Source organism: Sphaeramia orbicularis, chromosome 24 (genome assembly GCF_902148855.1).
Source record: "Sphaeramia orbicularis chromosome 24, fSphaOr1.1, whole genome shotgun sequence".
NCBI classification, from domain to species: domain Eukaryota; kingdom Metazoa; phylum Chordata; class Actinopteri; order Kurtiformes; family Apogonidae; genus Sphaeramia; species Sphaeramia orbicularis.
The window spans coordinates 14,862,608-14,880,089 of record NC_043979.1 but is presented as its reverse complement, the minus strand read 5'-3'; the positions used below and the strand labels follow the sequence as shown (position 1 = coordinate 14,880,089).

The 17,482-nt window shown below is 41.6% G+C and overlaps 1 protein-coding gene across 1 annotated transcript in view; it reads right to left on the bottom strand.

The window, feature by feature from the left end:
* Nucleotides 1-2,352: 2,352 nt before the first annotated feature.
* ches1 (checkpoint suppressor 1) overlaps nucleotides 2,353-17,482 on the bottom strand; it is an 83,748-nt gene continuing 68,618 nt past the window's right edge. Inside the window, exons 4-6 of the mRNA XM_030127846.1 lie at nucleotides 17,078-17,136; nucleotides 8,280-8,388; nucleotides 2,353-6,398 (exon numbers count right to left, since the gene is read on the bottom strand). Of these exons, the coding sequence (XP_029983706.1) occupies nucleotides 5,822-6,398; nucleotides 8,280-8,388; nucleotides 17,078-17,136 (745 nt within the window). The 3' untranslated portion in view covers nucleotides 2,353-5,821. The remainder of the gene's footprint in view (nucleotides 6,399-8,279; nucleotides 8,389-17,077; nucleotides 17,137-17,482) is intronic.

Sequence of the window (17,482 nt, the reverse complement as noted above, 5' to 3'; positions counted from 1 at the left end):
GGTCAAACAGAACGTACCGCGAGATTTCAAGAAGACTATGATTACTAATCAACGTCGCGGCTGCTTCTGGGAAATGAAGTTTACATGTAATGTGACCGATTAGAGCGCATTAGCTTTATAATGCGTAGTGATCTTGTTTACTGAATTAGATCTACTGTAAATACATAAAATGGAGCCGGTTAAAACGATTTAGGCGCCGTAACCGTCGCAGACAGTACATTGTATAATATTTAACCCAACAAGAGTGTCTTCTTTCATTTCGAGCATAGTTATGAGAGGTTAGTAATAAATAGTACTTCTACTACTAATAATCATAATAATTTATCATCCATTTTGGTAATTTGTTGGTAATTTATTGGTAATTGGTAATTTATTTCAGTGTAATTTTCTGCAAAGTCCAGATGACATTAAACAGAAAAGGTCATTATGATTCAATTGCAATAGATTTTATTATTTATTTATTACTGCTCAAAAATCAAACTTATATTTATCTTAAGCAGCTCATTTGTGCACGGTTTGGAGGAACATGTGGTCATATTTTTCAAATTCTGTTTTGTATTTTTTCTGTCTGTCTATCTATCTATCTATCTATCTATCTATCTATCTATCTATCTATCTATCTATCTATCTATCTATCTATCTATCTATCTATCTATCTATCTATCTATCTATCTATCTATCACTTTTCATTAGGTCAACTTACCAAATGTGTTAACTTAAACTAAATAAATCGTGGATGTGTCTGATTCTGTTCTTCACATGTTTTACGTTAAAGAAAGTTCAATAAACATATGACAGAGGTCATTTTGATAGGATTTTCAGAGGGGAATTTTTATGTCTTAAATATTGTTGCTTAGCAGTATCTGAGTGGCTTTTATTACCACCATTGTTGTTGTCCTCACCATGTTTTTGTTTCAACATATTTCATGTAGTAACACAATGCCACCACAAGAGTGTGATCACACTGCATACCAGAAGTCCAGGAAGCAAGCCTCTGCTTTGTGATTCCACCACACACACAAACACACACAGACACACAGAGACAACCCATTCACTTTATAACATGCAGCTATTTTACATGCCATTCAACATAACAAGATTTAAGTGAATTTTTCAATGAGCTTTGTAAGTGGTGTGTGTCCAATCCAAAAATTCACCTGCACTCACTACCAGGGGAGCATTTCCAGAAACAATAAAGCTTTGCAATAAATGAGAGCTGACAAGAGAATGTTACCTCCACTTCTGTCTCCATGGAAACTTGCCTTACTGGTCATTCGGTGGATATGGATGATATAGACCAGCAAACACACAGTTCTCTGTGCATCAATCCACTTAGCACTTCAGTGTGCTCCGCCTCACCCTCTGAAATGGTGTGTGAATGTCACAACAGAACAGAAGAAACATAATTTATTTCTCTGAGAGGAAATTAAGGGCCTGCCCGAAACTAATGAGGAGGATGTACTTCTGTAATTACTTGTCACCTATTTCTTTGTCACAATGAAAAAATAATAAAGTGATAAGTAAAAAATCTGATTGGAGATTTGTATCTAGAAGATGCTTATTGATTTACGGGTGAACACACACAAAGCTTTGTTGTCCAAGGCATGTCGTAGCCACCTTTGAGTCTCACTCTCAGTAACTGAGTAGTATGATGCTCTCTAAAGATCTGGAGAATGCACACTTTTTCTCCCCCCCTCTTTCTTTGCTGTAGTTGCATAGCAACAGAGGAGCTGCTAGCTCCAGTTGTGTTGGTGGTGGGAGCGTGCTGCTCAGGGAGGCACTGGCTCGAGATTAAGCCTGTCTCGGCTTCAATTATGAATGGGCTTCCACTGCCACACGACTCCAAAATGGCACCACTCAGATTGATAAGGCAAAGACAAACTCTTCGGTACACTTAACACTTTTACAGCTTTCCCTGAGGGAAAGCAGAGTTTGACTTTAATCAGAAGTATTGAACTTAAATGATTAGAGGAAGTAAATGAATAATTAACTGGTGGAAGCAGCGTGGTTATGATAAGACCCTTGTTGATGGGAATATGCGAGGTTAATGATTGGGGTCAGACTTGAGAGCAAATTAAAGAGTCTCCAGTCTCACAAAGGCAGCACTTTACTGGTATAAGGGGTTGTTGCACATTACGGGGAAATGAAGCAATGGGTGATATGCTTTCTTTTCAGGTTTTGCTATATTTCACACAGAGGATGACTAAACTAACAAAAACACTTCACTGCTAATTTCTAAGCCCCCATTAGTAGCCACTGATGCTACTACTGCATGTATTATTAATATAAACGCTACTTTATGTGCACATTTAATCCTATTAAAAAGTGTCAAAAAGGACAGCCAAACTAATGTTCTGCAACTTGTATTTTTTATTATTGCAACCAACTGGAAGACAATACATCACATAAACATCATTGTAGTTTTTCAGAAAATGGAAAACAAAATAAAACAACATTTATATATTTTTTGCCACGGTATTGGACAACGTTGATATTTACATGTAGTGATGAAATAGGTCTTGAAATCATTCTTTGGCAATATGATTGCACGATAAGGAGAGAATTGAACATTTACTGAAAACCAACACCTGGGTGTACTCTGCATCACATCTCACAGATCAATAACAGTTTTGCATTTTGACATCTCTAACCTATGGCTTTCCAATATTCAGCTCATACAGTCACCAAATATAATGGCAGTATTGTAGATAACTTTGTCAGAGAGAAAACAAAACATAAAACGAAAATGCGCATAAAAACCCTAAAAGAAATAAAAAATGGCAACTATTATATTAAGAGCATTTCATTGTACGTTTGGCAGGTTTGAAAGATACACTTGTTTTTGGGGGCTTTTCAGGCAGTGAAGTATATTATTTCCTTTGCTTTAAAATGTCCCAGGTATATGTGCTGCTCTGTTTTTCCAGGACACGTAGGTCAGGAGTTCATCTTTCCTGCATGTCACTGAGTGAGTCAGAGGGAAAAAAGGTGGTTGCTAAAGCAACACATTCTCCCTCTGACATGCCTCTTGCCAACCGAACACATTATTAGTCACCACAACAGTGGATTGTTACTGCAAATACAGCAGAGTGCTTGACCTGGGCTGCAGGAGCACTCAGACAGATATCAGACAAGAGACGGATGGCACACAACAACAACACTGACAGTGTCTCCTTTAGCCTTTTTTATATGTGGGCATGGATACCTTACAAAATGCAGAGTCAGTGATGCATGCTACAGTTCGGAAAAGACTGTACCAGTGGACCGGACATGCATTTGTTTGCCTGCTTGGCTCGCTCACAAACACTCAATGTCTATTCATCTTAAACAAAACCTTGTCTGTCTGTGTTGCAACACCAGTGAACAAAACTTCCCACCATGCTCAGCCTACGACTTCTCTTACTAAGCTGCTCTTTATGTCGGCTATATCACTGCACATCAGGGACAAATGAATACTTTGATGCATTCCCATTTTTTTTAGCAAAGCATGCCAAAAAGTGGCAGTGCAGTCATTGTAAAATATCACTTCTAATGCTAAGAATGTCAAAGCTCTCTGCTGCCCTTGCAAATCTCAATCCATTTTTTTCATGACTGTAAGTGAGGTACACATACACGTCTAACAGGTTAACAAAATATAAAAGAACAACCTCTAATCTCCAGATTGGGCTCTTGAGATATATATCCAATATATATCATATATCATAGACTGTATGAAAGCTTGATATCCAGAACTGCAAGTAATTCCTCTAGTTTTACTTAAAATGGGTTAACAATACTGTATAAGAGAAAACAAACCTTTTTTTTTTTGTCATTTATGCCATCTCTTACATTCTGCTCTCTTTTCACTTCCAAACAAGTAGCCTTTTTCAGAGATATGAGGTTCTTTCAGGACAACACATTTCCCATGCCCGTCTGATGCACACATTTACACTGAACAATGTCAATGGGAAATAAGGACACATGTACATTTACACACAGGAGAAAAAAAGAAACAATACTGTTATAAATAAAGACAGGTAATGTTCTGTCAAAACATGTCGGAGACATGAGAACAGAAGTACTGAGGGCAGGCAGGCAGGCAGGCACAATGTTAAAGGGTGTGTGTTCCTGGGCACATAAACTCACACACTCAACAGATGTGTTCTGAAGTAACACTGGGGTGGGGGTCAACACTGAAAACACCAAAAAATCACTGTACAGGGAGAAGAAGACGGAAGCCCACCCCCTAAGAGGTGAATCAGCTGGCCTACATAGCCTGAACCAAAAGCCCAGAGGTGGCACCCTCAGGCCTCTAATTGCAGAGTGATCTCCCACATTTCCTCCCTGAAGACGTGTCTTTGAAAGCCCGCTCAGAAAAAGAACCCAAAAAGATTCAAAGAAAACAAAAACAAAAATCCAATATAATCACGGGTATAAGAATTGGCGGCAAAACTTTTTCTTCTAGGATCAAGGTTTATATGAAAATAAGTCATGCTTCATGCTAAATACATCGTTTATCTTACATGATCTTTGAATAAAAAAGATTTGCTTTTTATCTTATTTACAAGCACCCATGCAATATAACTGAGAAAGTCCTGCAGGTCAAATTGCTTCAATTAAGAAAGGAAAAAAATAAAATATTTTCTAACCTTTTTACAGAGTTGTCCACACGGGACAAATTGCTTATATCTTTATGAGGGTAGAAGTGAGGGTAAACAGACACAAACAGAAATCTAAACCCACAGTTTATGTATATATTTCTTTGACATTGTAAAAATGAACTGGAAGGTGTGGTAGCTGCTGGTAGCTACAATATCTATACCAGGTGTCTACGTCTATGGACAGAAGTACTGGGAAGGTTTCAGGGACGTTTACATTATGCAACAACAACAACAAAATGAAGGAGATATTGCCTCAGACCCGGCACACTATCCATCTCTATGGTGATAAACATGACCTTTTTTTTTTATTTTAATATATCTATTCTTAAATACTATGAGTGCTCTTGAAATAAACCATGTTTTTACCCATGATGCTTTTATTATAAGTGGCGTAAAATAATTTTAAGTGCATGAATATATATCACATTGGGTTTTACAATTATTTTGACACTTAAGGTCATTCTCTTCCAGCTCTTCACTACTACTATGCCCTCTGTTTCTTCTTCTCTGTCTTTTTTTTTTTTTTTTTAAATCCATTTTCTTTTTGTTTGTTTTTTTTTGTCAGCTGTCGTATCGGCTACATGAAGCAACCTGGTCGCTTATCTTTGGCACAGTCTCACATTTGTGCTCGTGGATGTAGGAGAAGTGATGCCAGTGAGCCGCCAGGAGAGCTCTTAAGTCTGGTTAAAAAGAGGCTCGTCTCCGCAGGGCTCTCGCCGCCTTGCTGGCATCACTACAAGATTGCTACAGATTCACATAGAAACAAACAGGTAAGACAAAACAGCCATCTTCTGTTCATATTCGCTCCTCAATGTGATTTTTGTCGCGTGCGACTTTGTCCAAATTAGTGACAAAACATGCTTTTTTTATGGCTTTCATCCCCTTTTAAACAACAAAAACAACAAAGACACATGAGAAATACCCATTGATGTTAGTGTTGCTGAACATGTAGGAAAACATAGATTTTTGATATTGCCACAAATAAGTAGGATTCACCTAATGCCCTGCAGATAGATAGAGGGAGATGAGAAGTGTCCGTTGAGACTAATGCTGTAGTAACGTTACCTGTTGACCTATTTGTGTAGTATGTATTTGTGTTGTGTTTTGTGTGTTTCAAGCTGTATACCATCTGTGTGTGTTTGTGTGACTATGTACTTGTTCTACTGTATTTGTGTGTTCATGTCTTAGTTTCTCAGGGCCTCTTTCTGCTCCTTCTGGCCCTTGGCGGTGCGGTTTGTGATGTTGTTGAGGCAGGCTCGGACCCCTGCCAGGTGAAGCAGCGACCCCGCCGCCTCCTTCATCTCCTCGTCGTCGCTCTCCGGTGGCTTCTCCACCGCTGCCGCCGCACGCCGCTTCTTCAGCGGCAGCGTGTCGCTAATGCCCCTCACCCCTCGGTTTTTGGTCCAGGGCAAACTGCTCCCCGCCAGCGTCACCACCCCAGCCCCCGCCCCCGCCCCCGAACTACGTCTCTGTCCGCGCAGCAGGGGTTGCTGGGAAATGTAGGTAGCAGTGGCTGTGGTGACGTGAGAATCCAGGGGGATCTCCCGGGGCTCGGGTTTGACGTCCGATTGGATCTCCACAGCGATGATGTCGTCGTCGTCCAGAGGGGAGGATGGGGCGGCGACCTGGGAGGGGCACAGCCTGCTGGGGGATTTGGCCGTGCTGTAAGTGTGGTCGTCCTGGAGGTCCTCGCCGCAGGGCGGAGGGGAGTAGCGGGATGGGCTGTCCTGTCCTCGGCTTAGATAATCTCCCAGGGATGATCTGTATGAAGCAAGGACACGGAGCGGGAGAGAAAACTGTTAGTCGTGCTGTCAGACTGCGAGCCAGGTGGCCTGCCTGTATACGCTCCACTTCATTTTGGTATGCATTTGGCCCCGAAGCAAAAACGCTCAGGTGATAATCTATCACCCTAAAACACCCTCCAGGGCCTAATATTCATATTTCTCTGCTCAGATTAAAACCTTGTATCTCCAAAGGAAGAGTCAGCCTCACAGAAAAAGAGCAGACTCATTTTCAGATTGCCACCTATGCATTTTTCAAAGCACATGGCGCATGTTGAGTGGCTTTTGTGGTCCCTGCGGTGGTGGGACTTGCTCAGCACACAGAGGACCTCACAACCTTCAAAGTCACAGCGCCACAGATTGTGCACTGAAGCCATTTAGCCACTGTCCACTATACGTCAGCTTACACATTCTAGTGCAACACATCCAGCATTTTGCTCTATTAGTCAGGAGACACTTTTCTCTGTAAGGCGTTAAAGGACAGTGGTGCATTCTGACATCCAATAAATCAAAGGAGCTTCAGCAGTGTGCCTTGTCCCCTGGACATTTTCTCCATTCAGAATCAGAGGGCTGGCATATTAATATCTTATAAGAAAAACATGCACCTCTTACAGTGATCAAATATTCACTGCATACCTTTAGTGAGCCTTTGGGTATGTTTAATTCATTATGCGGTGTGGACCATCATACTCTTATGCTCCTATGATGGATGTGCATGTCCATGCATGCTCCGAATGTTCTTTGAATCATGAGGCCTCTCCCTCTAATAAACCTGTTTGTGTGTTTGCGTGGAAGTGTGTGTGAGATACCGTTATATAAACACACCTGGATAAAATGTTCTGAGCAGCAGGGAGCTTCTGAATGCCTCCGACTTTTGATCATTATGAAGATGTAATTATGAGAGGTGTCAGTGGAAATGTTTGGCATTAAGCAGGGTTATTCTAGAAGAAAAACTAAATAAAAACCACAGAAAACAGACAAAAAATAAATTAAAACTAGAATGAATGAGACAACACAAAGTAAAATGAAAAAAACTGGAGGTAGAAGTTTTGTTTTGTTGCAAACACGAAACAGTAACAGAGTAATTCCACCAGGTGGCAGCAACATCCCACAGCAGGGGTCAAACCAATGTAAAATTCCAAAAGGAGAAGAAAAACAAAATACTATTTTATTAAAGGGGCTAAATTTACACACATAAAGCAGCACTGTCCTGCATGGGAACACTTTGACTCTGATCCAGTAGTGTGTTTTTTATGCAGTTTCACTGGCTATAACGCAGAATATTAAAAATTTCGCTTTTGATTTAGCTCCAGGTGCTAATTACTGAGCTCTGCTGTGGGTCGACAAATGGTAATGGTTCATGTGTTTGAGAATAAAACTGTTTTTTTGCTCAAATTAAAATTGACAAATTCACTCACACAATACCATCATTCAGTGTAAGCTTAGGGTTAATATATACAGCAGTACGCTTACTATATCCCTTTCATATCATCTCCTTTCTTTATTATATCTTATTCTTTTTTCTATCACATCTTGCTCTTTGCTGCTGTAACACTATTTCTCCACCCTGATTCTCATAATTCTTCTTCCTACCTTTTCAGGCTCTATTAATTAAGCTTTCCTCATACAACCTGAAACTAGTCTAAAACTTATGCACTTGGTAAACTGGAATCTAAAACAAACTTAAAGACTAAATTAAACTAAAAAAAATATGAATGAAAATGTCAAAGCCTGTTGTTTTTGTGTTTGTCTTGTATTTGTTTGAGGTCTTGTGGGTGTGTGTTGTGGGTGTGTCTGTTAGGGAATGTGTTTGTGCAGGTTAATTACAAGGCTGAGGAAAGCAGGAGTAAAGTTTACCAACCTGATGGCAGAGGTTCTGCTCCCCACAGGGCTTACAGGTAGGGGTCTTATCACAGGAAATAGTGCCTGGCTTCTGACTCGGGCACCATTTTGGATCACACCACGAGGAACTGGGAAAAAAACAGCAGACACACAGAACCATTAAGCAGTGATATATCTGTGTCACTTCAAAATGTGAACAGGAATATAAGAAGAAAACGAACACGGAAACGCGAGTTAATCCTGACGACGAGAGGAAACACAGAAGACCATTCCTCCAAAACACCATCGGACCTCGATAAAGACTCGGGAGCAGCTCAATGAGCATTCACCGGCCGTCTGAGGAGGCCAACAGGGCAATATTGATGAGCAAGGCAAGGTTAAATTGAGCAGGAAAGCGTCATAACTGAGTTAAGGGCGCTGCGAATCATTCAATTACCAACGACCGCTGGGCCAGGCTAAATCCAGCCTGTCTGATGCTTACGGGTTCAACAGCAGGCAGCCGGGACAGAAAGAGAGGATAGCACACTTTAAAACTAAAGCCAACAAGGTTAGAACTGTGTATTACACATCAAAACTAGAAACACAGTCTATTAGTGGTGCTGCTACTGCTACTAGATGGCATCTTAGAGAGGATTTAGAAATGCACACATCTGTCCGTAATGATGACCTCCTCTTTCTGTGGAACTAGATGATGTGAGTACTTTGGACTATACATGAACTCTGTGTTTCCATCACTCTAGTTTTTATTTGCATTTTGAAGAATCACAGAAGAAAAGGTTGATGGAAATGACAACATTTGACAAAGATTTAACATGCAAATGGAGACTGGGGAGAGGGAAACTTAGAGATTTAACTCATAGGACTGATCTGTTGTATCTACTTTAAGGGAGAGGAAGAGGATGGAGGAGGAGGGAAGGGAGAAGAAGTGTGGAAAGTCTGTGGAACTAGCAACAGATACATGTTGACTGATGAGGAGACCAAATTATGCTTTAGTACATGAAAAGAGCATCGTAGCATCACACCCTTCAACTTCTGTTTATTAACGCAATATCTTCATCAAGAGCTTAAGTCCTACAATGTGCACTACACCCCATAGAACCAACCTATGAAAAAATATAAGTAGTGGTTAATGGTGAAACACAAAACAAATGTAATATTTGTTGATCTGTGCGTCTGAAAAATGCCATTTAGAATGTTATAAATGTTCTTTCTTTACTTCTGTGACCACACAGTGTCACAACCTGTGTTCATTAGGGGAGTGATGGTGCACCCGTTTGTACCAAACAGTTTAGGTTCAGGTTGGAGCTTTCAACACAATGCAGAGGTGTACATGTATAATACACGAATACATGTACCCTAAGTGAAGAACACAAACACTCGCTTTAAGTTTCCACAGAAACCCTGAAGCGGAACGTACACAGTATGAGCAGGGTGGCCGCCCATGTGCAGTATTTGATATCCTAGACGGACGTCTAAGCCATCCACGCACCATGCACATGCTGTACGTGAACCAGCATGGCAGCTCACAGGTACAAAGCCAGAGCTGAAAGACCCTTCGTTTTTTCTAAGGTCTCCGATTTGTGAGCATTTATGAGCAACGGGAGCATTTTGCTGTACCAAAAACGTATTGAACTGAAATTTCTCTGTAGCGTCACACCCCTGGTGTTCATATGTCTTTTTCACTTCTCCCATTAGTAATGACTGGGGCAGGATCTGCCACCAGGATCTGGATCTGGTAAAGAAGCATCATCCCCAAACAAGAAGTCCCTTTTCAGTGCATTGTGTCTGTTATAGCCTATACTGTCCCACAACTTTCTGATGACACAACCTACTTGATTTTTTATTCTGCCTAATCTGCATTTTCTTCCTGTCTATTTTTTTTTAAACTTTTCAAAAGTTTCCTTCACATTCACTAGACAATTACATGGAAACACGGTTACGGTTGGGTGGATAAAACCCCATCCTGTCATCCAAGAGCTGTCCATTTGTTCAGGACAGAGCCCAATGATGACCACGCTAACTGAGTTTCAAAGACACCGGAGAAGCTGCCATCTCTGCAGCACTCTGCCATTCTCCTCTACTGAATTAACAGGCATATGGCAAGCCCACCTGGAGTTTACCAAATACTGCTCTCTCTCTCTCTCTCTCTCTCTCTCTCTATACTAATGAGGCAAAAATTGAATTCTCCGAGTGGAAAGCCAAGCATCACGACTGGCAAAAACCAGGTGCTGCTTATCACCTGTGCACGGTTTTCTACACTGAGGCAGATACAAACAGATCCTCAAAGAAAAACCCCTTCAGCCTCAGAATGGAACGAGATTCACCTTCCGGCAGCTCAACATCCTGAACCACGCAGCCAGGATAATAGAACAGCTTTGAAACAAATCCCTGAGTGGGCCACCAAAAGCCTGGACTTGAGTCTGTGGGGACACCTGAGGATCACACTTTACCCACAGTCACCATCCAATCTGACAACAGGTATATGCATGAGCCTGTAGTCACTGTTATTGTCAGGAGTTTGATTCTGAACACTTTTTTCTGCTTTTTTCTAAGGTGTCCAGGGGGATTTCTGCTGGATACTGGAACATTTTCTCCTTCAGAATCAATAACATTTCCACTTAAAACCCACAGTGGGATTAAAACAAACATTTACAATTCATGAGAAATAACATGTCTCTGATGCAGCTTTACATTTTCAATCAAGGTCAACATGGTGTTTATACTTTCAACACCGAAACAGCTGACGAGAAGAGAAGAGAAGACAAGAGAAGAGAAGACAAGAGAAGAGAAGAGATCTGAGCCAAAAACTCTCATTACTCAAGGCTAACTGCTCACCGCAGCCATCCCAGTTCACTCTAACAGCTGTCATTTTCATCTCTAGGGTCAGTTTGCATTCGCTAAATGATGACCTGCTGTTTTCTTTGTCTGCCGCAGAATCATTTCCAAGGTGCATATTCTAAAAAGCCGCAGCGGCAATACATACATCCATGCTTCCTTTTTTTTTTTTAATGTCTCCACTTTCTGGTTTTAAAAGCCCTACAATAAATTTATGATCGATGTTATGAGGAGAAATTAAATTTACCCCAGGAACCACAAGCTCATTAAAACATACAAGTTGTTGTGGAGAGCGCCCCCCCCAGAAATCGACTTGGCGATGTTGTGTGCTTGGTGCCGAACCCTGTTGTAACATGCAGAGATGAATTATGTTAGATCTGTTTGTCATTTGTCATTGTTGCCGTGTCTGTGTAGCCGTTTCCTTGCTGCCTGTGTCCACAGTAATCTTATTGACTCCAGTTAGCGTGGCTCTGCCGCTGATATCTCCAGCTCTGCTCTCCATAACCTTATAAGTAAGTCCCTGCACAGAGTCTCTTTTGTAATCTTGATCACTCACTGTATGCTTGTGTGTGGGCAGTGCATTAGGCCTACCCAGGTTGACATGCACGCTCTCCTCCATTTGCCCCCCCATCCTCCCCTTCCTTTCCCCCAAATCCCCACCTCTTGCTCCAGTCAGGCTTTGGGTTGCCATAGCAACGGCTCCCCTTCCACATGCCACAGAGTGGTAGATCATGCATCAGCAGAGAAAGTGATAGAGAGGAGAGTGCGCGAGAGAGAAAGAAAAGGGGGAAAGGAAATACCAAGCTCTGTTTGACATAGCCTTTCTATAGCTCAGCGACACACTCCTCCTGACCACCACTGTTTACCCTAGATACACTCACACACACAGACACACATACACACACCTGCGACGCACAAGCACAGACAACTTTCTTGGCTTTGCAGTCTAAAATCTCCCAGCGTTATCCCTCTCTTTGTCTTTCTAATTCCAGCTCCTCTTGTTGATTTCAGGCAGTTTAGCGGTGACTCATATCTCCAACTGAGCGAGCACGCTAACTCCACAGGTAAAAAGTCTGAGGCATATGCTGAGGACATGAGGTGACAAACTAAACTGGGAGAGAGCAGGCAGCGCTCCCAAAGCCCACTCGCTGAGATTGAGCAATACATGTTACAAGCTTAAAAATGCTATGTATTGTAGAATGGGAAGCTCTGTTCCTAATTACAACCAACAACAAAAGTACCAGGTATCTGTAACAACATTCATTTTGGTTCTACTTATGCTATATTAAACACAATAACCCTTTTTTTTTTATTATAAAAAGGACCATAACTCTCTGTAGGTTGCTAAAATAAGTGTGTTTGACTCTAAGACTACTAAAAGTTAGCCAAACCTTTTGACATCTGCCCTTTACATCCAACCCTCACCCTCAGTAAAGTTCATGAGTCTTTCCTCTAGGATTGGGCTTGTAATAGAACAACTGTGAGGAAAAAAATACATGTATTAGACTTCACCTGAAACACGTGGCTAAATCAGAGCCTGATTTACTCGATTTCAAACATGGCTCAGTTGTAACCCTAACCTTAACATGGCTTACTAATATACCTTTGGTAAGAGTAGACACTGTTTACTTTGTATCAGTTAACACTTAAAAGCACAAAAATATATTTTTATTATCAAAACATTGACCTCTTTTTTTGGATGTGAATCACTGAGAACCAGCATTAATAAGCAGAACAGAAATCCAAGCCAGAATCAATCATATTCAGATGATATCCAACCCTAATGCCTGGTAACAGGAAACAATGTAAACACAGACGAGAGATGTCTGTCTGCATCTTTGCCTTTTTTTTTTTCCAGAAAAGAAAATATCCTCCAGTGTGTCTTTCTTCCTATGCCCGGTCAGCTGCTTTGCCTTTCTGTCTGCTTCCTACGTCTTTGCCTGGCTGCCTGTTTTCCAGGGCATCGCGGCCCTCCCTCGTATACGCGCTCAGCCTCCTCTGCTCTCCTGTTAAATGAGTTCCACATGGCCCTGCAGGCTGCAGCCTCTGCACGGCCAGCAGAGGAGCGCAGCAGACGGGCGCGCACAAACACATGCGCTGGCTGAACTCACACTCACAGCCCCCAAGGTTCAAAGGTCACTCCCAGCAGACCTTGAGAATGCAACCGTTTGAAAGTGGCCTCTCGCTGAGTCAAAACACCGCCCCCCAGCCCCTCCCACCCCCTCCTTCCGGTGTATCTGCCTCCTCGGCTGCCGTGTGGTAAAGTGAATCCAGTGTCTGAGGGCAGGATGCATGTTAATATGGTCTGACTGACTGACTGACTGACTGACTAGATTGCTGGTGGGCTGAGAATGCTGGCACTTTAACTGGACGTCTAACTGGCTTGTCTATCTGACACTCCAGCTGAGAGTCTGAGTGCTCAGCTGACTGACATGTGCTATGACTTACAGTGGAGGGAGACAAAATAAAAGCAACACTTTGTTAATGTCGCTTAGTGAGCAGTAGAAGTATGAAACGAAATAGACTCAGTGCTAATGAACAGAATCTGTCAGCCACCTCTGAACGTCACATCATGCTATCAAACTTCAAACATGGTCAGTGCGTACAATTGCGCAACATGACATAATGTTACATGATGTATTGTAATTGTATCTAGAGTCATTTATTGTAAAACTGCAGCAAAACACCTGTGCTTACACTAGGTTTTTGGTATTCTCCTCATCTGTAATGTTCCAACTAAAATCCCTGAAATTGGAAGTAGAACATTTTACTGTGAAATGCAGGGGAGTAGAATATCTGTACAGTGCAGCAGGCAAATACATGGTTTGAAAATAAGGGCTGCCTGTATGCCTGGGGCAAGTAAAATGAAACTCATTTGCCTTCCAGTGCAAGTGGCAAAAAACAAAAAAAAGAATTAAACAGCAGCGGTAGGTAAAGACGCATATGAGCTGAAGGGAAATTGAAGACTTCAGTCATCTTAGAAATAGAGTAGAGTTCAGCTGGGTGACATGAGAGGATGTGTGTTTGTGAATGAGGTATGTTAAGTTTTTAACAATGTAGAGGGTGATGTAAGAAGAGCTGACAGCATCTTGTCCTGATTATTTAATCATCTCGAACAAATAAAACAATTTGGATAAGGGGAGGTGAGGATTTAATTAAGGGTAGTAGATTTCTGATGCATTCACTAAAAAGTGCAAATTAAAAAAAGTTCAATGTTGAACACTGGTATATTGTATGTTTTACTCCATAACAATTAGAAAATTATCTTTCTTAAGCTAAATAAACCTTTTAAAACTTCCTCATGGACATGTACTGTATGTGTCATACAAAGCTGATAACAGGCCTGTTGTTCATTAAGAGTTGAGTTTTAAAAGATATGAACTTCTCAGAACAGCGACACAACAACCATAGAATTATCTTATAGAGCAGGGGTGTCAAACATAAGGCCATAAAGCTCCAATCTGACCTGTGGGATGAATCTGTGAAATACAAAAATTACACTGATGATATTAACAATCAAAAGTGTCAAACATTTTTTTTTTAGTTCAGACCAATTCCATCTCAAGTGGATCAGACAAAGAAAAACACTATCATAAAAACCTATTAATAATAACTACAAACATCTTTCTTTCTTTTAGTGTAAAAAGTTAAAATTACATGAAACTGTTTACATTCTTAAAGTATCCTTTCACAAAAAATGGGAATAACAAATATGAACAACCTAAAATGCCTTAAGAGAAGTAACATCAATTTTACCAATATTCTGCCTGTTACTAAATGTTTTGTGTATTTGTAGATCCACTGTGATCTGTAAGTTGTAATGCACATGTGTAAATGATAAACTGAGACATAATATTGTTAAAATTTTACTTACTTTTCTCAAGAAATTAGAGGCTGTTCATGTTATTCAGGATGGTTTGTAGATGTAAACAATTTCATAACGTAATTTAATTTTTTTTTACTCTATAACTGTAACATTATTTATAGGTTATTATGTTGTTATTTCACTGTCTAGCCCACTTCATATCATATTGGGCTGCATGTGGCCCCTGAACTAAAAACTCCTGTTAAAGAACATGATGCAGTTCTGTAAACTACAGTATACTTCAAATGAGCTCCACCCCAAACAGCAAATATAATATTGACAAGCACTGTGTTACTGAACAATAACTTTGACTTTTCATTTTGTTGATAATATTTACCACTTTCATCAGGTTTTGAAATCATAACTCATGCATTTATCAGAGTACTCAATAAAATTACAAGACCTTAAAACTAAAAGCTGATGCTGTCTTCGCTGCAACATCTGATGTTTTCATTGACATTGCTTGTCTGATATCTGAGTAGACAGACAGTTTGTTCTGTTCTGTTAAGAGTTGCAGGGTAATCCTTGTGAGCACATCTAATCCAGGACTCAAAGTAATGTATTTTTGAAGTTTCCGATTGATTGTATGCACATATGCTGCTATTAAACATTTAACACTTCGACAATTTTGCAGCTGAGCAGGATACACCCTTCCTTTGCATCTGACAGGTTAATAAGGCCTTTGCAGGTTCCAAATTAGTGCATCTGAATTCTTGGATGATAGCAGGTAACGTGAGTAAAAAGGGAACACTTAGGCAAAGCTGAGCCTCTATTATTTAGAGCTATTGAATGCTGAACTTTGGGGGTTGTGGAGGTTGGGTGGGTTGAGGACACAGCTGCCAGGCTTTGTCCTTGTGTTCATCCTGAGCTGTTACAGGCCACAGGGAGAGGCAGATTTCAGCCCACATCAGCTCAAACGAACAGGTCTGAAAGCTCTGGGAATGGGAGATGGAAGTAATAACGGAGGGCACTAACAGCCCCAAACTCACTCTCCAGAAGTCCACCTCTTACCCCCCCCTCCCTCGTCTTCTTTCTCCCTCCATCCCCCTCCTTGTCCTTCCCTCTGGCTGTCTTGTCACAACTTTCTGTCTCCCTACTGCCACCAAATATCATGCCCGACAATTCTGAGACTTTGCTTTCAAAAACACATTTTACAAAAGTTTCCTTTTCCTGTCTCTCCTTGTCACATGCCAAAGCAGCCTTTCAATCCCCCTCCTTCCCAACCGTCTCCCCCTCCATCTCCATCTATCTATTTTCAGTCCATCTGTCCGGCCGACCAGCCGTTCAGACACATCACTCTCAGATTGTGCGTGTCTAGAGGGAGTCCAGGTTTTCAGACACTCTCTCCAACCTCGGCTCCTTGACCATTACTACTCCATTATCAGCGGCGATGGAGGGCGCGCCGCAGACGCCTAATGTATCCATTTCCCCCTCCATTTAGGGCTCGGCAGCCCAGCTAGCTCCCGGAGTGCTCCCTGATTGGGATTGAATGTCCATTTAAACTGCCGTCCAGCCACCAGGGAGGGTTGTCGGGTTGGGAAAGGGAGGTGGGAGGGGGGGATGAGTGGAGAGGAGAAGCAAGGAATAATGGGAAAGAGGGAAAAGGAGGCGTATAAAGTGAAAGAGTGAAAAGGAGTAAGTGTAGGTTGTGTGTGCTGAATGAGGAAAAGGAGGCAGGGGGATTGTTCCCAAGCCTCTGATTTGAAGCTGAGATTTTCTATCCCCTCATTCTTTTTTTTTCTCTCACTCACTTGCTGTGTCTCTATCACTCCTGTTTTCTTTTTTTTTTTTTTTAAACTTTCAAATACGCCTCCATAGAAAAGCATTCCTCCTCTGGCGCCGAGCCAAGTGTCAGAACTCAGCACTCGGTATTCTCAAGGTGCGCTTCTAAAAAGAGGGATTTGGAATTGAGATGATTGGAGTTGGCACATCCGTAGAGGAGAGGGGAGGAGGCACAAGAGAGGAGGGGAGAGAGAGAGAGAGAGAGAGAGAGAGAGAGAGAGAGAGAGAGAGAGAGAGAGGGAAAAGAGTGAGAGAGAAAGAGAAAAGAAAGAAAAAGAAACAGGCGGGAGATCACACACATACAGTGGAAGACTTTTGCAGAGGTGAAACGGTACCTTGTAGGAGGACTCCACCGTTCTTTCTGAAGAGGGGACTCCCCGACCACAATGGAGGACTAGAAAAGGAGGGGATGCCACAAAAAAAAAGAAGAAAAAAAGAAGAAGAGGGGATCGGGGGAAAAGGGGGAAGAGAAAGAATAAAATGGTCAATCATTTGATCATGTTATAGCAGCCAACCAGCGCAGCGGGCTTCATCACGAGGCAGATAGCAAGGCAGGAATTTGAGCCCATAAGCCAGTGCTTCTGATTATAGTGATTAGATTCCCGGGTGTCCCACTGTTGCCATTATTCCCTGTGATTACCTCGGAGAATTACAGCCTCGCCGCTGTAGTCCATGGGGGTAATTTCTCATGACAACCCCCCACCGCCCGCCACTGGTCCATTCACACACACACATTCAAA